We start from the raw sequence: 26,142 nt of genomic DNA on the forward strand, positions 1-26,142 counted from the left end.
CCTTTTACAGGACTGCCAGGATATGACATTTCACAACTATGTCAATTCTCACTTGTTTATTATTTATACCCCATATCCTTCCAGAAGGGTTTTTAGGTAGCCCACCAATAAAAGACACACATATGAGAATATATATATATATGTACACACCAAGAAAAAAATTATATATATATATAAATTATATATATATAGAATTATATATATATGTGTGCGTGTGTGTGTGTGTATATATATATATACACACACACATATGTAATTTTTTTTCTTGGTGTGTGTTTTAGGATGGACATGTTGGACACGTTCCTTCCTTAGAAACAAGTCAGCTGTAAAATGGGTTGTATCCATCTCAGAACGATTCTGCGTAGTCTTAATATGGAAAAGGAAACAAATCTCCAAGAATAAAGTAGAGCATTAGGCATTTCCCGTCTTCCTGTAGAGTGGTAGTTTAAACAGCAGGGGCATTGAGCAGAGCGATTCAGCAACCTAGCAAAGCTGAGCTGTAGCACCTGATCATTATCCTTCAGGTTTAAGATTTACCTGTTGTGCTCATTGTAACAAAAGAAATGAAATCTCTGTAATTATATTGGAAGGGGGAGGAGATCATGTTTTAGTTCCTTTGATCTTGAGCTAGAATAGGCTCTGCTTTTGGAAATTTAATTTGAAAGAGCCCAACGTACACATCTGCTTTTTGTACTGCAGTTTCTATTGAGCTTGAAAATAGAAATTTATTAATGCAAATGTGTAGAGTCTGTTCCTTGAGGAAAAGATATATACATTCAAAACACAAGGTGATCCTCTCCTACATAGCTATGGAAGATGTTAATAAATATGTTTTATGTTTTTTTTTTCTTCTCTTCAGATATGAGGTTCCTTGCTAACAAGGACTAAGCATAAAAATTATATGGGGAACAGAAAGATTCATTCAATACCTAAAAGTTTCCAAAGGAAAGTTCATTGGTGAAGAGATGGGGAAGCATACTGAATCCTTAAAAGAGGGAAAAAAAAAGCCAAAAACAAGTGCATCATCAAACCATTGTGAGAATATGTTTGAATTGATGATAGGGCGCATGCTAAGAGACAAAGCTTTCATTTCATCGATTCCAGTCTGCCTAGTGTTCTGTAAAATTGCCTTTGCCTGTAAATGGAATGGCATGCAGATTTTAGGTAGGACACTTTCTCACCCAACTTAGCCTATACTCTTTTTCATTTTTTCTACCATTACATGAAACTTCACATAAATGACAGCTTGACTTAATCCTTAAAGTGGCTGGATTGTATGGTATATTTTGATTAAACCTTTTCTTGTTCTTAAAATTTCAGTAATGCCTAAAGTGTCATGAACATTTTGGGACATAAATCCTGTAAGCTATTTTGCAGTCATATAGTTGTTCTGTGGAGGGTCTGAGTGCTTTCCCAAACTCCTTCTCATCTTCAAATGGGCAAAATAAATTATAAATTGTCGAGAACGTTCAATCAGTCTTCGGATGAGCAGGCATCTCCTAAAGCTGGGAAAAGTATCCGTTTTCAATATTTTGAGTAAATAGAGATGATTCTTTGTAATATTTGTACTGTATAGCAAAAGATCTCAAAAAGTGTTACAAATTACCTAGACTTAAGGAAAAAGACATGATTAAAGAAATCATCAGATCAATAAAACCAATCTATTTTTTTCTGATGTGGTGTGATGAGGCTTTTTTTTTTTTCCCAGTGTGGTAGGTGGGCCTCAGTGCTGTGTATTGTCATTCCAATTCTATTGGCAACTTTCTTTCTGTGCTCTCTCCCTGCCCCAGTTGTTTTTTGGTATTTTTGTGTTTTTTGTTTTGTTTTGTTTTAAAGAAAAGAAAGCTGAAAGCCATAGAAAGTTAGGCTGTGCATTAGGAATTCTGAGTTAAAAGCAGAGAGCCCGTCCTTCACTTTGTGTTTAAGTTGGTATTTCAGTTACGTTGCCAGTATAAACTTGTGACCCTTGGAAATGTAGAGTTTCATTTGGGTTCAGTGATTCCTGGATGAGTTTGTGATACAGGATGCCAAAGGCCGTGGAAATTATTTAAGACATAAAATCCTGAGACAGAGTTGGTTCCCTGGAAGCATGTGGGTAACTAGAGTCTCATTTTAACTAATTTGGAAGGGGCTAAGTCTTCCTTCCCACTTCCAATTAATTAATTTCTAACATTTCCATCTAATCATGATTTTGTCGAGTGACACACATCTTTCTTCCTCACAGGCAAGAAACTCAGAAACAAAATTTCTATTTCTAATGGCAGACAGTTGGGGTGCCGCAGCCAAGCAGTCACCCTTAAAAATTAATGAGCGTAATGATGGTTAGAGAAGCGATTCTGATGGTGGTTGGGGAGGGAGGGGCCATGGGGATGGCAGAAGGAGGAAGACCGGACTCCTCGTAAGTGACAATGATGTGAGCCCCTGTCCCCATCTCCCCTCCCATCCTCCCTTCCCCCCAGTCACCACCCCTTCCATCCTCCTCTCTTTACAGGAGCCAAAGCAGATAGAAAGACAGGGCGATTATGAAGACGTCAGTTGGAGTGTAGGCAGGCGAGAGGGGCGCAGCGCCCCAGATGAGGTCCGGGGGGAGCCGAGGAGGGTCACTCATGGACGACCGTGTGTGTGTGTCTGACAGACTGTGAAATGGTGCGTTGTTGCACGGCTGCGCTGCACCTGGGCCCTTCATCTGTGATTGATTGGTTTGGTCATGTGTAATGGTCCCATCTGCTCTGTGTTGTTTTTCTTTTTTTACTTATAAACACCGTTCCCAGAGGCTGAGAGAGGATGAGCTATGTTTTGTCATCTTCACTTACACTTTAGCTTAAAAAAGTGGTCAAGTAGGTAAGCTTTAAAGTCTATCCAAGCAAATGTAGTAGGAAAGTACCGTTTTTCCCCTCTGCTTGATGTGTGTGTGTGTGTGTGTGCGTGTGTGTGTGTGCGTGTGTGCGTGTGTGTGTGCGTGTGTGTGCGCGCCTTCCTGCGCACGCGTGTGTGCGTGGAGTTTTAATGCTGCCTGTTAATATCTGAATAGTTCATGAACCACGGAAGACCAGAATATTGCAGAAATGATTTGCACAACTCTGTGTATTGTGACTCTTACTGCAGTGAGGAGTTTTTTTTGTAACGGAGCCAATACTTAATTAAAACCGCTGACATCATGGTGTTATAATTAAGCGTGGCATTAATTAAGCTGGAATAACGATTTTTTTTTATTAAGAACTGCTTCTATTGTATAAGACTGTTATCGGCTAAAAACAAAATAATTTTAAGGCAAAAATAAATTTGCTTTAACCCTAGCCCTTTTCAACTTCCCCCAAAGTCCGGCCTCAGGACTGTCGTCATCAGGGCTCTGAGTCTGTGTGTGCGTGTGTGTGTGTGTGTGCGTGTGTGTGTGTGTGTGTGCGTGTGTGTGTGTGTGTTTGGTGGTGTTGGGATGGGGGAAAGTGGAAGTGAAATTTGTTTTTTTTCACCCAAAAATGCTGATCGGCTCCTGGCATTCTGATGGCTAATTATGCATCGGAGAGCTTCGACAGCTGCATTCATCATCATAAAATGTAATAATTAATGACATTCCAACAAAGAAAAATATGCAAATGAGGACTCATTAGCATTTTCATATTCAGCTTTGATAATGCTTTTGCTGACAAGGTTGTAATTAATGAAAATTCATGTCGCAGTCAGGAGATTGGATCGGTTTCATTCCGCTCACAATTCCCAAATGCTTGCATTATGGAAAATCGGCAGCTCTGCCAACTTTTCAGGGAAGAAAAAAACACACACACACACTAAAAGCACCAGATGCAAATTAATGGTAGGGAGTCTTTAACTCTTTAAACCACCCCCCTAAATTTCCATCATAGGAAACATGTGATAAGTGTTAGCCTAAGAACTAGATTCTCTCTCTCTCACTCTCTTTTTTTTTTTAGTAATAGGAAAGTACTTTTATTTGTGACACAAGTATGAGAATTTCTGGCAAACTTTTATTTTAATATTAAGAAAAACAAAACCCCTCCACCTTTTCCCTTCTTTCCTTTTCCCTTTCAAGACTATTTAAATTTACATAGTAAAACATGTTAGGACAGCCAAGCCCCAGCATGTTGTGTTCTGTCCTCTGGCTGGCAGATTCACGCCACAACAGTTTATTCATCCACATGCTTTTTGGCGACTCTTCATCACGTATTTGGGCTTAGATCTTCTGGTGCCTCCCTCGGCGTGCTACCCATAAGGTCGAAAGAAAAGCAAGTATTCGATTTCTCTATTTAGGGTGGGTTTTTTTTTTTTGTTTTTGGATGATAGTAGGGTTTTGTTTTTTTTTTTTTTTGGGTGCTTTTTCTTTTTAATCTATTCCCTTTGTGGTTTAGTGTAAGAGTTTGAGAATGTGCCCATAATTCTCTCACTCAGCACTTCTGGTTTAGTGTTGTTCTTCAAATGTAATTTTAGGAGACACTCTACAATTCAAATGGAAACCCAGAAACCCCAGACCAGAGATATCGACAAATATTTAACACAGAGAGCTATTAATTTATAAAAGCCTCTGTGTGTTGCTTTCAAAATGTGGAACTTTAGGTTGGCAGATATACAGTAGATGCCAACCTGTACCCATGTTTGTCAGACAAGCCTGAAGTTAAATTGAAAGTTCTGTCTGGCCCTCAAGGTGAGAAAGAAAAACTTCAACAGAGTTCTGACTTCATTTTCTATTTGATCTTTAGGTTAAAAAATGATGATGATTAAAACAGGTCATTTTGCTGAGGCAGATGTTTTAATAAAAGGTTTGCATAATGATTTAGAAAAAGAGAAAATAGAAGTGTATTTCTTTATAAATTGTGACGTTTATAAGCATTTTCACTCTCAGATGAATGAAGCGACTTCTGGGAGTTCCTAAGATGCAGTTTCCTGTTTATTTAAAGTTAAATTGTAATTCCCAAAGTTGCTAGCCCAGCATAAAGATTATAAATATGCCTTGTTAAGGGAACAGGGAAACTTTGATATGCAAGGCCTTATTTTTTTAGAGTATCTCAGTAGAACAGAAAGAATCATCAGTTATTTAATGAAGATTTTAAAGTAAATCTTTTTTTTTCCATTATGCGATTAAGAATGACTAGGTTTTTATTCCTTATTAAACTCTTGAAGTTCTAAGAAACATAATTTTATTTCAGTCTCTCACTTCTTCTGACTTTTATGTTGTTACAGTTTGTACATGAACATGTGTGTGTGTACACAGGCATGTGTGTAAATGTGTGTGTGCCTATGTTTGAAGACTATGGTGGCTCTGTCCTCTCTCCTGTAAAATCTATTGTGGTAAAATAGCAGGCAAAAGAAGGTTCTACTTTTTTTTCTTTTAGTTTATTTCTTTTTTATGTGGGCAAACTGCCCATCCAGATGGTAGAATTTCACCTGTAAGCAATCTGAAACGATAGGTTAATTCTGACATTTTATAGAGCTTTTTTATTTTCTTTTCACACAGTACAACTAAGTGCAGAGTAACTGCTCAAGATAATGTTTCTTTTTTCTTTTTTTTCTTTTAAAGCACTTCCTGCTGTGATTGGCTCTTTTTTCCCCCCAAATCTGAATTTGGGGCTCATTTAAAATCTGTGGCTTTAGGCACTTTGCTGTTATTGTCAAAACCACATCTGATGAAATCTTTGACCACTTCTAATATGTGTAAATGAGGAAGTGATGGCAGAAGTGAAAAAGCAGGTTGGTCGCCGAGAAGCAGATCCTGGTAATTTTATGATGGTGAACGTTCCACTGGCTTTGATAAATTCACTGTTAGTTTTCTCCTCCCACCAAATTCACAGATGTATGTACCAACTCATAACTTCCCAAGTAATGCCTAGCATGGCATTAGCAACCGGCATCCTGGGGCTTGCTGCTGTGTCCGTGTGGTTAGCCTCTGGTGGCTTATGTGACTGAGTAAACTAGAGAAAAACTTCAGGATGATTTGTTGTCCCGTGATCAAGGAATCCCATTATTTGTAAAAGCAGGTTTAGAGGATGTTTTTGGAGTAGAGTGTGGAAGGGAAAGGGAGTATTGGAGGTTGTTTTTACATATAATAATTGTAACCATGCTGTGTTGACAAGATTTGAATGTGCTATCTTCTTGTTTTTATTTCTAGAAAACCTTCATTTTCATGAATTATTTCTTGAGTTGATGATAAAGATGACTTTAGAGACATCTTCTCCCCAGGCATATTCCTTCAGGGGAACATTTTTGAAAATGTTGTCCTACTATTACACCTGTAAGGCTTGGGATCTTGGTCATGACATTATTTGCTGCTTTTCTGTTTCCTGTTTTGCACTTGCTAATTCCTGTGGGCATTTTCTTTTTAACGTGATGGGATTTTCACTGTCCAGCAGCAAGCCACATTTACTGGAGTTATTGAACTCTGAAATAGGAAACCTGTGCGTCATCAGTTTTACCCTCCCTAGAATATAGTGCCCAGTCAATGAGAATTACAGCCCCATGACTGAGAATTTTAAAGGAGGTGTTCCCCTAAGACACCCAAAGGTTTTGTTTCAGGTGTTGCAACAAAATCAACATTTGTTTGTGGGCAGTGAAGCCAGTGTTCCTGCCAGTATATTCCCCTTCAGTTGCTTCTCATATTTCTCTTGCAAACTTTCCCATTGGTTGGGGTCTGTGGAGAGATTTCAGTGGCTGGCTGGTGGAAATGTTTGGGAGAACATTTGCGTATCAAAGCAACCTAAATATTTGCAAAAATGTTTGCTTGAGAAAAAAGAATCCACTCAGGATTAGGAAGTAACTGCTTACACATTTTAAAAGCATTTGTAATTTCCCTAAGTATATTATTCATGAGCCATTGCCTAACCTGAATTTCAGAGGTCACGCTTGAATCTGTATCTTTAAAACCACTCTAAGAAAATAAAGGTTTTACTTTATGATTAAGATCTGTATCTGTATATTAAAATGTAAAAACACTTGAAACGACAAAATGTATTTTAAAAATTAATTGTTTATTATTTGGTGAACCTACAAAACAAAAGATGTGAAGAAAGGGCCTCATGAAATGGTGGGATGTTGAATAGCTCTAACGTCATTCCTTCCCTCTACTGTAGATTTTTTGTTGATAAAACCCAATTGTATTGCTATGATAGAACATTCCTTTTGTTGGAGTCCCTAGGCCTTCTTACAGAGGTAATGATTTGAATGTCAGATCTTACTTTTTTTTTTATGCTAAAGAATTTAATGTAAGCATTTTCTGTTCACATTATGAAAGTTTTAACTACATTTTACTGATGGTTTGGAAACAGTGTATATAAAACTCAGTGTTGGCCAAGGTTTCTGATTTGTTCACAAGGTAGGAGTTGAGCATTGACAATTACTGTACTTAAAAGCCCCTCGGATCAGGTGTTATTTCACCATCTGGACATTTTAATTAGTAATAAAAGTGTGGATCTGGATACACAGAAATAGGATCTACAGTACACAGTGGCCCAATGCACTCTGTTGGTGCTGAGGTGTCTGTGGCTACATTTTATAAATGTGTATGTATGTATGTGTGTGTGTGTGGGCAAGTGTGATTATGTGCCAGGTATATATCCTTTTTCAAACTGGGCACTAACACAATACCAAAAAATTTAGCTACTTTTCTTAGATAAAAAGTAAAAGTGTATAATCTATACACTTGCACTTAAGTAATGCTGTGTCTTTTTAATGGTCATACTTCCTCAAGTCTGGCATGACAAATGTAATGCTGACATTTAGGTAGGCCTGGGCATGAGATGTGGCTCTTCTCTTTCGTAGTTGTGTGCTCTTAAGGCAAATGAATTAACCACTGAGTCTCCATTTTCTCATATCCAGAGTGAAAGTATAAATGATAATTATTATGATATCTACCTAACAGGATTATAATATGAAGCTCATATGAGCATGTATGTTGAAAAGCACTTAATAAAATATAAGGAGTCATAATCGTTGTTAAAATTAATTGTTAATACGGAATGCAAATGACCAATTCATACCCCATACACCATCTTTTATATTGCAGTAAATCATCTCATATTTAAAAATAAGGGAGATGCAAATATACTACTACATTAGATTGTTAACATGATAACATTAAGACCACCAGAAAAAAAATCCGTTCATAAGTTTCAACATAAAGCAAAATGACTCATTCTTATAAAGAATATACAGGCTCACTGAAACAATGTTATCCTTAATTAAGGCAGAAGCGGGTGCATTTGAGGGAAATAGTGACCCTCTGGAGAAATAGAGAGTGAAAATAGTTTAGCGAAATGAGCCTCAGCATCTTCTCTTTTGGAAAAATGCATGCATGTTTCTCTTAATCATTATGAATTTCATGTTTGCAAACCAGTGTGAATACTTAAACGATAATCATTATTGTTTAGAATGTACCTATTACTGCACACACACACACACACACACACACACACACACACACACATAAATTTGCTCAAGAAAATCATCCTCAGGAAGGAAAGGAATTGATAAAATTGCCATTGGAGCAGATGAATTTGGATATTTCTATTCAGTTTTATGTTTGGATACTTCTACTGAAAACTCTTTTATTATAGCTACAGTTCTCCCTGAGAATTCTGTGGGAAAAGTAAAAACATTTGTTTTTAATTGAAAAGAAAGATAACATGGTATAGCATAATATTAACTATTTCAGTGATTTTATCAATTTCATCTTCCCCTGCCTTAATGTAATAAGTGCATATCTTGATGAAGTACAGATCTTTACATTACACTGTCCCTAATGACAAATATTACTATAGGCAGCTCAGTTTTAATCATCAGACTATCTTAGGGAGCTTATAAAACTTGTCTCTGGGACACGGTATTAGCAGGATGTACAGAGTTTCCTTTTGGTGCCATGCTAGGAGAAGATAAATTCAACAGAGTCAGTCCAGTCCATTCATTCATTTGATAGATAATAAGTAAACCATAGAAGAAGCAGGAGTATGTCAGTTCTGACTGTACAGCTTCTAAGATTTTCTTAGACTTCATAATGAAAACCAGTTTCACTTAATGTTCTATCAGTTTATTGAAATGCCCTAATCTAATGATCACTTTCATTTAAATACCTTAATCTAGTGAGCAGATAGGGCTTACATATTATTTGTCTTGAAGACATTTAAAAAATGTGGCTACAGGTCCTCTTCTTTGAAACTCCATTTGGTAAAAATGACCATGTCTACCTTAACCTATAGATTTAAGTGCCCACAGACATGGGATGAGAAAAGGATTTGTGGCGCTTGTTGAAAAACGGTCTTATCACAGGGATTCTGTTGAAAATATGGGGGATTGCATTTAAACTTTGATAAAAAAAAATAAGTAATTCAAAGTAAAGTCTGTAGCCAAACTCCTTAATTGTGATGCATTTGCTGAGTTCCCCTCTTCCATCGTCGGGCCTACTCTGGTGCCATATGGCCTACCATGGAACATTTAACTTGTCAGATATAATGGATTGTCCTGGAAGCAGATTTTTGCTTTGAGCACTCGGCTCCTTTCTTGCATTTCACTCTCAGCTCCAGGCTGCAGGATGAAGGATTGTGGTGGAAATGCAAAGAAGAGACACACAGTTGATTCCCCTTAAGAGAGTGACCTATATGCCACAACATTTTACCCACGTAAAGAGGCATTATCCCTGTCACTGGCCTTAGCAGGCTGCATGTCAGAATCATTTAAATTTCCCTGGACTTAACAGATTGTGCAAACAATTGAGAACTGAAAGCTTAGGAATAATGAAACATCGTCATTTTAACTTAGAAATGGTGTAGCCACATTGGCCAAAGGAGGCGTATTATTTATTGTGACCTACATGTAGCATAGGCCACCTGGTTTTTAGATGTTGTAAATTAAGTTCTCTGAAGTTTATGAAGAATGCTTATATATATATATATATGTGTGTATATATATATATATATATATGTATATATATTATGATGGAGATGTTACTTGGTTTTATTGTTTTTGTTAGGTGAATAGAGAGGTGAGGTTGAAATGGTCATTTAGGAATCGCTTCTCAGCCTTTTGGCTAAGATCGAGTGAAATGATCTTTTAGGTAGAGGGACAGTGGCAGCTAATTATCCTACCATGCTTTCTAGCTTGAAACTTAGGGGGCAGACCCTCCGTTCACTCTAACCTATTTGAAATTAGAGATTGAATGTGTTGTGGATTATTTCATTTTTATCTGTAAAGGTAAGTAATTAGCTTTTTTTGTTCATTTTAATTTGGTGCTTTCATGAACTAATTTTTTTTCAATCTGTGCTTTTGTTTCAACAAGCTTGGAACGCAGTAGGAAGAATTGGAGACTTTCGCATTTATAGGAAAACTTCTTTAAAAGAATGAACAGTGCCCTACCTATATGTATGTGCACATTCATAGCTGTGATGTACTCTTCTGGTATAACCTACTGTAACCCCAAAGCAAATACTGTGTTTTAGAGACACAGAATCGACCATTTACAAGTAATCAATCAAGCGCAAATAAGGAAATTGTGTATCTTAATTTATCCATTAAATGGTACATATTTGATTGCTCTAGGGTTGCAAAAGTTAATTAATAGATTTATATAAAACACACATATACACATGCTAAAAGATACTTTGCTAAGGTTAATTCAGTATACTCAACAAAACTGTTAATTATGTTAGAAATTTAATGTTTAATTTAATTCTGTATATTCATGCATTATAAATAAGTCCTCATATAGTTTAGATAGGTCAATAAAAACTACAGTTGGCCTGGAAACCTGACAGAAGCTCATTTCTGTACAAATTTTTTAATGAACAACTTTCCATCCAGCAGCTAAGAAATCTCTGGCAAAGTCAGCATTCAATACTAAAGAGTACTTGTCTGTATTTCTTACTGATCCTAAATTGAGCACGTTAGTTTTATTAATGTCACGCATCGGCTGACTGTACCCCTCCTCCCCGGTAGAGATTTGGTGAGACTTAGTACTAAGTAAGTTTGGGGAGTGCCTGGCCATAGCAGTCTCTTGTTGGGGCATGTGCGCCCTCTGCTGGCTGCTCAGATAGAAACTGACTGATGTGTGAGATTTGTACTTTTACTTTTCAAGGTTGGGTTTTTTTTTGTTTTTTGTTTTGTTTCATTTCATTTTTATACAACTGATTAGATTGTTACCCTGATGATAAAGTTGTAGCTTAATACTGAGCATGGCAGTTAATTTATTTTTATTTGGAAATAAAAGTGAGGTTTTTGTTTTGGGTGTGTTTTTGCTAAATAGATAGTCCTGATACTTCAGGTAACATGCAACATATGTAATACTTGAGTTTTTTAGGGGGTTGATTGCAGATCACAGTTAACCGTATTTCCATTGCTTTCATATTCCCCTTGGCTTGATTATATTTGAGAAGTATTCTTTTTTATTATTATACTTTAAGTTCTGGGGTACATGTACAGAACGTGCAGATTTGTTACATAGATATACACATGCCATGGTGGTTTGCTGCACCCATCAACCCAGCACCTATATTAGGCATTTCTTCTAATGCTATCCCTCCCCCAGCCCCCATCCCTCCCCACCCGTCGACAGGCCCCGGTGTGTGATGTTCCCCTCCCTGTGTCCATGTGTTCTCATTGTTGAACTCCCACTTATGAGTGAGAAGAGAAGTATTCTTGTTGGACTAAGTTGGGAATGGAACTTAAAAGGGGATAGATAAACTACTAAAATTTTGAAATACGACTGCTTGTCTGTAATGGATGTGGTAGATGAACCCTAGTAAAAAAAAATCCCTGTTACAGTTGTTTGATAGTTTTCTCTTGCTTCACCAAGGAAAATGAGTATATTTACATCGTAATGCTTTATAAAGGCATTTTTGGTTTCCTTGCAAACTGATTTAAGCTGTGCTCACTGGCAGACATTGAGAATGGTAGTTTGAGTAAAATCTTTATTGTTTTGTTTTGCTTTTGTAGTTGTTGTTTATAGAATGTGAGATGTTAAAGGAACAAATCACTGATGGTCTCTTTACCTCCAGGACACTGGACTGAACTATACAAGGGCTGTTATAGAGGAAAAGCGCCAGCCCCTCTGCCGTCGCCTGGGTGGAGAGCATCCTTGGGTCCTGGTAGTGAAGGCCAGGGTTCTGTGTAATGAGTGTGTCTTTTAAAAATGGCAACAGCTTTTGTTGACAAGGCTCCATCAAAGTCTTTATAATAAATTTAGTTTCTGTAAGTGATTTCTACGTGTCTCTGAAATTAAGTGACTTGATTGAGTCAGTTTGGTATTTGTTGTACAGATAAGGCAGTTTAGATTTTTACAGTTCTTTTGACTTACATTGCAAATTTCTCTAATTTGTAGGCAGAAGCCATAAAAACTTCCAAACCAACCACGGAGTGATCAAAGAGCTTAGAGCTGGGGAAGAGCAGGGCAGAAATGTCATCTATTTTTTTTTTCTTCCTTCCCGTTTTTTCTCTTTGCAATTTTAGATTCAAAGTTTGTTTGGGATATATTATATACATTTTTTACTGATTCGTGTTATTTTAACATTGTCAAGTAACTAAGAATTGCATTCTAACAAATATTAAGTCCTTATTACCTCTGTTAGAATGCCATCGTGCCTAAAATCTCACATACATGTTGCTCCTTTTACCCCTCGTCTTCAGTGAGGTTGTATCAGGCATTCTTTCTTGGTGCTTCTCTGTGTTCCCATTATGGCCCTTCACTGATGGACAGCAGTGTGTTACTCCTGGTATTTTAGTCATCTAAACTCTTACCTCCTTGACAACAATGTTGATTGTTGCCTCTCTTTCTGAGTATCATTCAGCACATGGTACTCAGAAAGGACCTAACAAATATTAATTTTCCTATGTTATTTTTTAGGCTTCATCCACCACTATTCAGATGATAATTTTTGCAGGTTTCAGGATTTAAAATTGCCATCTGTAAACATATTCTATGTAATGCATTTTATTTTTTTTTTTGCATACTTTTGATAGGATGAGCTCATTCTTCTGTCTGCTCCTTGTCTTCTTTCTCATTTCTCTGTCTCCTCCCTGCTCATCCTTCCCTCTGCCTCTCCTCTTCCTTCCTGTGCACCCCACCTTCCTATCTGGATTGAGTCACGCTCCTAGTTTCAGTCACTGGAAGACTTCTCTGAAACATTGCAGCATGGGACCATTCGTCTACCAACCTTCCCCTTCCTTGAACAAAAAGTAGTGCCGCAGGCTGGTTGGACTCTGGGGAGTGTGGCCCTGCGTATCGGGCAGTTTGGTCATTATTATGGGCCCATTCTCTTGAAGTTGATCTTGAAGAGCAGGCTTGGCTGGAAAACATCATTCTTCTATAAATAGAATGGTTAGCAATCTTCCTACGCTTTGTCTTCCTTGGAATGTGTTTTGAATTCTGGGCTGTTCCTCCCACTCCCCTCCAGTTTCTCTCAGTAGTGCATGTTTAGGGGGTATAGGCCAATTGTATTCAGTGCTAAGGCTAGAGAAATTATCATTTAATATATTACAGCTACATATACAAATGGCAGTTGGAGTATCTCCTGTCTGGGGTTAAAAATGTCACATATGTGTGTATATGTATGTATATGTACCATACATGTCTGTCTACCATATGTAACGTCATGGTCCCCTGTTCTTTTTATTTTTATATAGTTTTGAGTATCATATCCAATGTATGTGGTTTAAGATATGAACATTGTTGTATTCTTGTTCGTTGTAAACTTAGCTTGAAAATTAAGGCCATCACCTCTGTACCATGGTTCTAAAACACATAATTTCTCTATATAGAAAACTAATTGCCTATGTAGACTATACCAAACATAATACTAAACCTTTCCCTCTCTTTTCCATCCCACTGTGGTTTATTTAGAGTTTTATCATTTTTATCTTTTACATTTACTGTTGCTAAGACTCTGGTGGAACATTCAGTTAAATGAGCAGCAAATAATTTATGATTAAAAAGTGATTTGTGTGGTGAAATGCGGCGGCTGATTTTCTTAAAATTTGCCAATAAATTCCGAAATATTTAACCAGGCATCAAAGTCTTGCCCAGATGATGTTGTCTCTATTACATTCGGCCAGAAATGTCACCTATCTCCTCCAATGTGAGGAAAAGGACTGGATTCTCTCCCTCACTGTGGACTTGTCATGCCTCCACAGAATGTGGACAGTCAGTGCGTGGGTAGAAGGACCCTTTTCAATGAACGAACCAGGTCAGGTTCTCTAGAGTTTGATCCTGGATTCTAAAGATGATTTCGACTCTTGAGATAGAAGAGAGATGCTTTCAGAGCAGTGGGCCAGTGGGTCTGATCATGAGGAGCTGCCTTAACAAAACTCCAGGATTCTCATATTTTGGGATACTCTTGTTTATTAGGGGAGTCGATTTGGCAATGTAAAATTGATTTCGTTAAAACAACCAGCCTTCATTAGTGGAGATGAGCACATTTAAAGGCCTAGCGTGCTGCCAGAAAAAGGGTTCTCTAACTCATGCAATGGACTGTCTGAAATGACCCTGGGGATCAACAATTGCTTGTCTTAAAAAATATCTGCTTAAATAGGTTGGTGCTAGTAGTAATCTACTTTTTGTTATCCACCATGTTACCAGGTCTCTTGGAGTTTTAGCTAACGTAACCTGTAGAGCTGTGCCTATTACTTTAATTATTTGCTTTTATCCCTGGCTTGTCAGAATAACCAGTGAAATTTTATTTATTTTTAAAAAAAAATCTACTGGGCGCAGTGACTGACATCTGTAATCCTATCACTTTGTGAGGCTGAGGTAGGTGGATCACTTGAGGTCAGGAGTTCACGACCAGCCCGACCAAGGTGGTGAAATGTCATCTCTACTAAAAATATAAAAAATTGACAGGGTTTGGTAACACGTACCTGTAATCCCAGCTACTTAGGAGGCTGAGGTAGGAGAATCACTTGAACCCAGGAGGTGGAGGTTGCTGTGAGTCAAGATCACATGCCACTGTACTCCAGCCTGGGCAACAGAGTGAGACTGTATCTCAAAAAGAAAAAAAGGAGAGAGAGAGAGAGAGAGAGAGAGAGAGAGAGAGAGAGAGAGAGAGAATGCCAGACTTTACTGAATTCAGGTACCATGGAGAAAAGAACCCAGGAATCTGTTTTTGAGAAAACTCTTGCTGATGATTCTCCTGATCAGCAACGTTTCTTAGCCATCATCTGAATTTGAGGAAACTGCTTTTCTCCACACTCGTCACCTCATTGTGAGTCTTCCCTTCTGCCTAAAAATACAGTGAAAGTATTTTATTTCTGCTTGCTTTTGACACCTTTAGCATGTATTGCAAGATGAGCTTTTCTCATTTTTATATGAAAAACTATTATGTTCTTTTGAATAAAAAATAAGCTTTCAAATGCATATGCTGTTTTGTTTTTCCAAGACCACACAAGTCCTTAATTGCTTTGGCTATATCCAATTATCATGCACTCAAACTGCAGTAAAAATATAAGATAGGGTAGGCATCACTGTGAAGATATTATTCACATAAAACCAATGGTAAGTTACTCATTAGAAGTAAGTTGAGTGATTTCAGGGTTGCCCTTAGTCCTTCAGGTCTCTAGGGGACCCTTGTACAAATTGCTGATTCAGAAAATCATTACTTTGGTGGTTCAAGTGGTACTTTAGTGGCCTTAAAGAGTTATTTGACACACCTCCCCAAACAGCTAAGTTATCCCCATGATTATGTTGATTAATTGCACACTCTGTGGAATTAGTGTTATTTTCAATGAAAGATTTTCCTGCATTCGGAAAATCAAGCATAAAACTCATGTGCTTTAATTTGATAATGTGTGTACTTCTCCTAAGCAGGATGCCAAGTGAGGGGCTGATTTTGGCTGTTCTTGTCTGGGCCATGTGGTATCATCTAGGACAGTATTTTTATTCTGTATTGAAAAGGTAGTTTTTGATGGACCGGAGGGCGTTCACTCAAAGTGCTTGTCAATTCGGACATTTTCATCCATCAAGGAACTTGCAAACTCTCTGACTTTATGAATTGAGTTTAAATTATTTGGGGAGAGGATTACAGTAGTGAAAAGGCAATGCTGTTGCTACAGTAAGTAATGATATTAATACATCTGGAAAATGCCAAACAGAGATGGCCTATTGTGAGAAAGAGCCTTGGTCCTGGAACTGGAGGTCTGTGTGCTAACTTCACCCTTAGTATCTGTACAGCCTTTATAACTATATGAGCTGGTTACCCTTAATTTTAGTGACTTCATCTATAAAAACGTGGACTGAAAAGTCCATTTAATGAGGTTTTAGTGTGTGTAAAAATAATGTAAGTTAAATTTGCAGGCTGGATAGTGCTTTACAAATGTAAGTGCTTTATGGAGAATTGAATAGAGAATCTGAAATTCTTCACTTAGGCAGAGCCCTAAAGTTAAGAGTTTTGGTGGCACCTTAAGATACTATCTGGGATTTCGGTACCCACGCTGTTTTAAAGGCAGCGCAGTGCCTAGATGAGATGAGGTGAACCTGTGATGAAATGCAGCCAGAATTCACAGTTTCCAGTGGGATCAGAGCTATAGGCCATTACTGAGTCTTCTATTTTTAGGACTAAAATAACATCAGCAAAAGAGAGGGTTAATGCTAGTCTTTTCCAGAAAAAATGGTTTACTGCCTGGTTTTCATTATCCCTTGATACATGCAAGCTATGTGCCTAGTTAGTTACCTTTTCCCCATTTGCCTTTATAGTCTCAGTTTAGGAAGAAGGGGAGGAAGAGGATTTCCTAGGTTGTAGGATGACTAGTTTATTTGCTGGAATGGAGTTGTAATTCTTTTAGCACAAAATTTATTTTACATTTAGATTTTTAAACGACTGTGGATGAAGGCAGAGTTGTCCCCGTATAGTAAGATTCTGTAGGGGAGAACCAGTGCTCTTCTCTGAAATTTTCAAAATCAAAGGAATAATGTCAGCTTCCGCTTTTTTGTAAACCCAGACTGTCACCTGCAAACTGGGATCAGGAGTAGTTAAAGTTGACTAGCTAGTCAGAACAATGAAGTTAACCTGTGTGGCCACAGATTACTGTGAGAAAGATAAGCCAATAGAAACCACTAAATAAATAGTTAAAATGTTTTCCTATCAATTTAAATAAAATAAAATTTTAATTTTTGAACCTGCAACTTTTATCTGATGGAAAACTACAAATATATTGTAACCTGATATATTCTTAGTGTTAAGTTTTAAATAATAGTAGTTCTTAAAGGTCATCAGGAATTGTATTAATAGATACACACAAAAATGATGGAGACAGGCATGTATGCTCAAGTCAGTTTAGGAAACCTTGTATAAAACTAAATTGAAAACCAAGTACAATGTCTCCTGCCTGTGATCCCAGTTCCTCTGGAGACCAGTGCAGAAGGATCCTTGACCCTAGGAGTTTGAGAGCACCCTGGGCAACATAGTGAGACCCCATCTCATTGAAAACCCTGAATTAAATGTCTTAACTGCAGTACTTCTCAGAGCCTTTAACATGCTAAGATACAAGGTAAATTTGTTGAGTGGGGGAGGAAATAGCTTGCAGCAGTTCGTAGATTCTTTTGATTAGTCTCCCTTTTGGTTTTTGGAACCTGTTGTGGGATTACTGTTCTACAGATGACACTGAGTGATGCTGGGTTGTCTTTTATTAGAATTATATTTTTTACTTTTACTCTTCTGTACATCTTAATACAAAGACATAGTCTTCACATGGAGAATGTGTAGAAATGCAGTTTTCTGCCATGTTTTTGTTAATTAGTTGCTGGTGGCAGTTTATTGTAAGATGTCACAGAATCCATGTGTATCACTTGTGCAGCTATAAAATACCTAGAGACCTTTTAGGAATAAAACACCATGTAAATGTAAATTATCATCGCCTATAAGACACTTTCATTAATTTCATATCAAATTCATGAGTGTTTTGAGCTCTGGGATTTGAAAGCCTTCAGTGTCGGGCCTCTAGTTTATTTATACTTTTTTCCCCCCAGGGTTTAAACACCAGCAGCATAGCATAGTGCTAAGAGCACAGCCTGGGCAAACAAACTACCAGGGTTTGAACACTGGCTCTGTCACTTGCACCTGTGTGGCCTGTGGGTGATTTTCTAGATCTCAGTTTCCTCATCTGCAAAATGGCATTTGTATTACCTGCCTTATGAGGTGGTTGTACAGATTGAATGAGTCATTTTATGTAGAGCTGTTTGAGCAGTGCTTAACACATGAGAAAGACACAGCTATTCTTCTTTGGACAGGGAATGAAAAGGCAGGTATGGGAGCGATGAAGGACTGTAAATAATAACCTCGTGTATGTTCAGAACTACTAAAAATTTCAGTCATTGTTTAATGAACTAGTCCTTTCTCTCTCTCTCTCTCTCTCTCTCTCTCTCTCTCTCTCTCTCTGTATATATATATAAATTCATGAGTAATCAGAGATGGGATGGGACTGGGGATGGGGGCAGAAATTTATTCTGAGTCAAACATGTTTATGATGAGTTCCCTAGTCTGATGCCAGGAAACAAAAGGCTCATTCTTTAGTTCCCAGAATGAGGATTAACAGTGAAACAGCCTTGCTTGGTATTGTCCTGCAGCATCAGATAATTTTTCATCAAGGCTTTTCACAGGATGATATATTCTCCCGTATAGATGCATCTATTTCAGCGGTGGGTGAAACACCTACTATTTATGTATAATTTTTGAAGTGGCATTTTACAAATGAAAGGCTGCACAGCCAAACATGACCCTGTTATTATCCTACTGGTCAACCACCAGAGGGATCATCTCTGTCAGAGCTTATCTCTAGAAATTATTTTATTGATAAGTTGCTTGTCTGTCTCTAGCTCTTTCCATGTGGCTTAGAACTGTCATGTGTATCCAAGGGCAGTAATCTACCAAAGGTGATCCTTCTTATTTCTATGAGTGGAATAGATTTATGAGATCATTTTTTCCCCCTTCATGTAATATTTTCATTGTCACCCAATTCCCTTACAGTAGGACACCATGGATATATTGGAAGAAAAATTGGAAGTCAAATGGCTGATAATATAAGAATATAAAAATATTCAATATGAAATTCTATAGCCATTTGTTAACCGTATCACCCCCAAATAAAAAGCAAAATTTCCTCCTCCTTCTTGGGACAGCACGGTAAAAGATGGTTGAACAGATCAGCAAAAATATTGACTTTTTCTTTTAAATGGAAGTTGCTTGTATTTCCTGCTCATATTAGTTTTTCCGGGGCAGGGGAAGCAAGTGCATTCTTTATCGATTGCCATTTGGTGCCATTTTTAATAATCAAATTTAAATATAGGCTTTAGCAGCGGACGGATTCGATTTGGACAGAACACATGTTGACTTTCTGGACTGTTTGCTCACTGGAGATGCCGACTTGTTCTCTAGACGGGGCTGCATGTTGATGTCCTTTGTCTCCAGAAGGATTGATTGACGGATGTTGTGTCTGCTCATTTACAGCGTTTTCCTTGTTTAATTTAAAAAATTGTGACATAGTATTACATGTTCCCTTGTATACATCATTTTTGCAGAAGAAAGTTGTTTAGCCAATATGTCGTCTTAGTTTATGAAATCCTCTCTATTGCTTTCATTCAGCCCTTCGTGTTCTCCATTAGGTCATATCATTCATTTCATGCACGGCAAATCGTCACCAGCAGCAAAATTTAACATTTGGTCCTTTTAGGTATAAAAATGAATCAAATGCCTGACAAGATTTGTTTCTGGTATATATTTCAGAATCCCCCCTCCCACCCCAACCCCATCTTTATGGGCATACGACAAATGTTACTAACGGGTACTTTTAGTTTTAAAAATATGGACAACAGTACTCCATGCAGTAAAAGACTTGAGCGATTAATGCTCCCCTTATGCCTCTTTTGAGTAGTTTTAGCCATGGGGCTTGGCACTGCCACCATTGTCTTTGTGCCAAAAAATATCCGCAGCGGCTGTCGCATTCTAGTACCGGAGGGTTGTCTCGAAAATTCCGCAGTGAACGCGCTGGGTTTGTTCATCACTGCTATCTCTTTTAAATATTGGAAAAATAGAATCTTTAGCTCTTTCAAAGCCCCGTTGTGGTTGTGGGGATGGGGGGTGGTGGGTGGTGAAGAACGGAGAAAGGAGGAAAGAGGCCGTCCACGCCAGCCAGTTGGTATAAGTGACAAAAATCCATTCCTGACATAGAGTAAACACAGATATTTAGGAGCTTTTGTGTTTAGGAGCACAGATAGTTACTTAAGGATCCTACTCAAACACGTTATCAGCACTCTTGAAAATTTTATTATCTGAAACAAATGTTCCAAGTGAATTTTAAGCAGAAAATCAACATCAAGACCATAGCTAATTTTTAATGGACTATTTATATAAAAGATAGTTTCTTTTCTAGAAACTGAGGTGTCCTTTTAAAATGGCTGCTTTTTATCTTAAAAAAAAAAAATGATAGGAACCGCGATGTTATGTTTGAGAAGGTGCTTGGGCTTTATCCACAGTCCCTGATTATTTTGCTCCCAAACAGGGGTTTTGGCTTTGAGGGCAGATTTATAGTTGAATTTGGGAACAAAAAGATGTAATAAAGTTAAAGGCTTACACTATCAGAATGAAATGTGTTCGCTCATGATCTCTGGAGCGATCTATTTGATGGTAAAAGTGGATGCTACAGATGAAATCTTTACAAGGAGCATAATCCTTAAAAAAAAAAAAAAAAAAAAAAAAAAAGTCCACCTCCCAGCCTCCTGCTGGCTGTGCTGCCTCTTTGGTACCTCGCAGACTTCGACAGAGTCCTGGACGGGTGCCCATTGATGTCATGGAAACACTCAAATTACTGAGAATGATTCATGTCTATGCTGGTCTCTTATCCTCCCCCACACAAACAGGAGTAGATTTTTAACCCTGACAACTTGTAATTTGCAGTGGGTTTATTTTTGTATCTGGATAAATATTTTTTAACAAGCAAAATTAAGATTAAGCAGTCTGTATCTGATATGATAGTAAAGAATGCTGGGTTCCATGTAGCCAAGAGTACTTCGGGGGCTCTAGCGTGAATTCGTGTTCTTCTCCTCCCCCTCCCTCCTCCCTCTTTTCTTTCCTACCCCTTGCTCTCTGCATTCCACTCTTCCTCTCTTTCTTTTTCTCCTTCTTATTCTGTCTCTCCTTTTAAAATCCTTACTGTTTGCACTGCCCTTGTAGCTGTTAAATAATGGAAGGAGTAGCCCAACCTGTATGTGTAAGTGAGGCAAATCCTGGCAGAAAAATCTCCCTCCAGTACTGTGTGTTGGAGTTGAGTTGGGAAATAATGCTGGGTGGTGAAATTCTACAGGGGATAGCTTCAGGAATTCCTTCTAGAGAAAAAAAATAGATGGTTTTTCTTCCTCAAACTGTATTTTACGTTTCAATTTTTCAGAAATTACCAAAACAGGACACTAGATGGTCAGTCTCTTAGGAAGTCAGAGCAAATTCCGCTTTTTCCATCTTTCTGTCTTTCTACCTGCGTCCTCACCTGCCTACCTTCCTGCATTCCTATCTACCTGTTAAACAAGTGAATATTACGTCAAAGTAAGGGATGTAATGGTGATACTGAAGCATTCTTAGATGCAAGAGCTTAAGGAAGGAGACACGTCCTTTGATAGCTCATAAAGGTCGAGCCTTTTCTGTTTGTAATATTTGTAGAGAGAGGTTAAAGGGTATAAGTAGCTTAAATCTGACGTACACAGATGAGTAAATATATCTGTGTGACCATTCACACTGCTGATACAAGTATAAATGTATCTTTTCTTCAGTGTAAAATCCTTATACAGTGGAAGTTATTCTCTTAGATCTTCTAAGACTGACAGTCTGTGAGATGGTGTCTTGTTTCACTGAAATTGAAACCGATATGGGCATTGATTTTATACTTTGCACCGACCACTGGACCATAAATGGGCGTGGAGGTGTTTTTCCCAACTTTAAGGTTCATTAAAATCGGTAGAAAAGTTAATGATGGGAAACAGGGGGTTAATTTTAAGACTTAGGCTTGGCTTTCTTTGAAAACCATCATCCATTTTATATATGTAGTGACTTACATACAGGGTACCCTTTGACCAGTTAGAAAATTTACTGATATAAATGTATGAAAGATACATTCTTTGTGTGGTGCCAGGAAGGCGTACTCTGATAACATTGCCATTGCCATTGACCTAAAAGATGAAAAGACTACCGTTACTTTTAGCATTTGTGTTGAGTTGAGAGGGGAAAACTTGGGGGTTGTAAACTTCAGAAAGAAATCGATTCAGCCTCTCAAAATACAAGTTGAGAGTTTTCCCGTTGGAAAAAAGAATATAGTGTAGTCCTATGTATCACGTATAATTACGGTAAAGCTCCAGTCTTGAGGAAAGAAGTAGCCTTCAGACTTAAGTGGGATGGGGTCTTGGGCACCTGCCTGCCGCTTTTAGCCCCTTTCAATGTTTTGGTATGGACAGATTTCCACAGTGATTCTCCACGTGTCACTATCTGGACTCTGTTGCTTAGATCTCTTGTGATGTGATTTCATTAGCTTCCCTAATGATTAATGGGACTAAACTTTGAAAGAAACAAATGAACACCCTTGATTTCATTCTTACATGTGGCCAATAGCATTGAAGGGTCTACAGATCTCTGTAGAGCAGTCTACAGATGAAGATCGGGTTGTTAGAATTGGAACAAGACATTCACATTCCACGATCCCTTGTCCTGTGGGTCTCTTGGTAGAATCTGAACCTGGGTTCAGTGTAGGCAATTTTTCAAAAGCCCTGTTTCTCAAATGTAAATTCTATCATCATCTTGATCATGATGGGATTCACTCCTGGGAAAGGGAGTTTTTAAAAAAGAGAGAGACTCAGAATTTTGAATAGTTTCTTTGCTAAATTCACCATCTGGAGAGCCTGTGATTGATTAGTTTTGGCCTCACCATTAAGTGTCAATATAATCAATGGGAATTACTAGGCTAGGGTCATTACATAGATAATTTGCCTGCTGTGTAAATAAAAATGAAATTGTTTAAATTTTGTGCGAGAGAAAAGTGAAAATAAGGAGTGACAATTTGTTTGTTAGAGAAAGTGGAGGCCATTGGAATGACAGTTTTTGGAAGTGTGGAGCAGTTTGGCTAAGAATAGGAATGAAGGATATTTTTTTTTCAGTTTATCATAGCCAGAGTGAGGAAGTGCTATTCCCTCTCTTGCTTGCATACATTGCCAGTAGTGCCTACTTTACGTATGTAAACATCGGGGAAGAGCAGTAGATGTCTGTTACCTGGAGGAGATTTTTTTTTTGAAGGAAAAACATAATTTACACATTTTTGTCGTTTCTCTTGGCAGGTAAAACAGAAAGGGGCTCATACTCATCTTATGGGAGAGAATCGAACTTACAGGGTTGCCACCAGGTAAGTGAGAATCTCTGTTGGAGGGTTGAGAGGATTAACCTGGGAAATCACTTTGTTTTCTAAATTAGATGATGCATTTTAAACTGTGACACTAAAGACGCGCTGGCAAGTCAGATGATGGCTCTCTTTTTAAGTAATGAAATAACACAGAGCTTAGAACTAATAAACACCTCATCTTTAGATCGCTGCTGGATCAGACCTACATTCCTGGGCTTGTTTTTATTTTTTAATCCATCAGCCGGTACCAGTGGCACTGTTTGCAAACCAGCAATGTCGGTGAAAGTGGTTCTATCAAAAGAGTTTATTTGCAATTAAGAACTTAAGAATTTCTTACGCAGGAAAGACTTCGCGGAGTCATGTGTCAGACCCTGGGTTTCGGGTGGCTATTGCCCTAAATTATAGTTTTCATAGGGGCTGTATGATGTTGTGTGAAAACAGGGTTGGATTGAGGGATAAAAATGTCTGTGAAAATATGATTTGTTGTCCCTTTTTGTTTCTGAATTGTTTTTGGCTGGAAGTCAAGGCCAGCAGGCTAACAGCAAAGCCGTCTCAAGGGAAGCATGCGTGAGCTAGAAAAATAAGAGTACTTTAATTAAATAATAAAATGCCAGTGTAATACAAAGGTATAGCATGTGTGTGTTTGTGTCTCTGGGCACTCTGCATTTGTATACTTTAAACTCTCCAGAGAAAGCCCATTTCTAAAAATACTTTCAATAGCTAAAAGTGTGAGCTTTGTTTCAAGACAATTGAGTTTTTATAGATACTTTTCTTTTCAGTTCAGTATCGGTATTAATCATGTATTTAAAATCTTTTTTTTTTTAATTTATACTTCCTTTTTATAAGTGCATTGGTTTCTTACTTTGGAAAACTCTTGATGGAATTTAATAATCCTCTTTAATATTCAAAGCCCTCTACCGTTTTTATTATTCACCCAAACAGAATGTATTTTTAAAAACATGCTGGAAAGGGGATGCTTACTCTCTTGAACTCTCAACTCTCTCATGTTCTTTATGGGGGGAAAATCTATTTTGAATTTTTTTAAAACAACTCGTTTAATATACCCCTGAAAAATGTAAGCAAAGTTTTGTTTTTGTAATTAAATCGAGCCTATGAGGAAAGTTTCCTTTATGTATCAGACATAGAAAAAGGTACGACTTCTGGTGGGTTGGTGTGTTTGTTTTTTCCCTGTATATATTTGCATTTTTAAAGTTTACTCCCTTGGCCCAGCCACCAGTTCAGTCATATTCGGCATCTGAAAGATTTGTTGCATTGAGGTGAACGGTGCTTGGTTAAGAGCTCCTGCCGGAGTGCAGTTCATGGCAGTTTGTTTGGAAAGAATTCTGCAGGAAAGAAATTTACAGCCATTCCAGTGCAACGGAAACATCTTTGGAATGTGAGTGCAAATGTTCGGGCTAGATAGCCTGGGCGACAAGCCTCTGAGTGCTGTGTCTCTGGTGTAAAGCTCTCAGTTCCTGCAGAAGAACGTGTTCCTGTGGGTCTGGTTTCTGAGGGTCAAGGCGGAGGTCATTAGAGTTTTGGGGAGAAGAAAGTTGACAACATCCTTCCTTTCTGCAGATGGTCATGGCAGAGGTCTCTGTTTTCGCTGGGCCCCCTTTTCTGGTCATTGAGAGAATAGGCTTCCTCGCCCCTGTATCCTTTCTTACTAATAGGAATTGGCGTGATTCCTCACAGACACAAAGATTTCCTCTGCTGAGTAAGCGTGAGGCCCCTTAACTTGTGAAAGCATCATCCAGACCGTGTGAGTCTGTCTGTGTGTGTGCAGAACACAGACCCTCCTTTCTCCGTTTGTGGGAAATACTTCCCTCGGGTGAAACTGAAGTTAATTTTTTTTTTTTTTTTTTTTTTTTTTTTGTGCAAACACAAGGTGAGAAGTGGAAAGGGGCAGAGGGTGGAAGATAGGTGGACGGACTGGCATGTGATGGCTGAATTTCTGGGCCTTGGGAGGTTCGTTTTAAGGCAGTAATGTCCAGGAAAATTCTTTTGTATATAGCACTACGACTGCATATGCTTTTCTTAAAAAGCCTTCATAATATAGCCGTGGAGTGTGGAGATTCCTTCATTCTTAATTTGTGCTTCGTGGCTATGAGTCTTGCAGGAGTCGACTATCTCTGTGCTTAGTGTGGTCGCAGCAATCTCCATAAACAGTGTGATTACTTAGGGATAAATAAAAGTGAAATTCTGGAAATTTGCTGACGGAGGGAAATAGGGGCTGAAGATGAAAAATGTACAGAGTATGAATTTCTGCTTTCTGTGAAATTTGAGAATAGAACAGACCATAGTGTGTCTTCCAGTGAATCAGTTTCTCTTGTGCCGTGTTGTTGTTTGAATCCCTGTCTGCAACACCAGCTATGCAAACCAAAGAGAAAGGCAAAATCTCGGTATCTTGGGCTTCAAGTCTAAATAGCAGATCACAGCTGAAATGATTCCTCACTGTGTGACAAGGTGAGTGACTCGTGGAGGGGAGGCTTTTGTTTTTCTTCTATTTACTACATGATTGAGATACGGAATAGGAAACCTTTAGATGGTATGCCCTAAGGAGCTCCAAAAGCTGCTTTATCATTTATAACAGTGGACTATTATAACTATGGACTTAAAGGGATGAGGAGTGCTGTATGGAAACATGCTTATGCCAGTCCCAATAGCCTTTTGTTTGGCATAGAGACAGAGTGGTGGCAAGCAACAGGTAGTAAAGGGCTGTCCTGGAGGAATACATTATTATTGTGCAGTGTGGATTGTTTCAGAAATACATCAAGTTAAAAAATAGACATATGTCCA

The 26,142-nt window shown here is 38.1% G+C and overlaps 1 protein-coding gene across 35 annotated transcripts in view; it reads left to right on the plus strand.

Annotated features, from left to right (window-relative positions):
- TCF4 (transcription factor 4) overlaps positions 1-26,142 on the plus strand; it is a 373,037-nt gene that overhangs the window by 167,503 nt on the left and 179,392 nt on the right. For 27 of the 35 annotated variants that reach the window (XM_003926049.4, XM_010336782.3, XM_003926050.4 and 24 more), the window contains one exon: positions 23,282-23,346. In XM_003926049.4, the coding sequence (XP_003926098.1) occupies positions 23,282-23,346 (65 nt within the window). Of the gene's footprint in view, positions 1-3,684; positions 4,239-22,799; positions 23,178-23,281; positions 23,347-24,759; positions 25,232-26,142 lie in introns of those variants that run through there. The other 8 variants (XM_074383394.1, XM_074383396.1, XM_074383397.1 and 5 more) reach the window with 7 other exon arrangements.

The sequence above is a fragment of the Saimiri boliviensis genome, chromosome 13, assembly GCF_048565385.1.
Source record: "Saimiri boliviensis isolate mSaiBol1 chromosome 13, mSaiBol1.pri, whole genome shotgun sequence".
In the NCBI taxonomy this organism is placed as follows: domain Eukaryota; kingdom Metazoa; phylum Chordata; class Mammalia; order Primates; family Cebidae; genus Saimiri; species Saimiri boliviensis.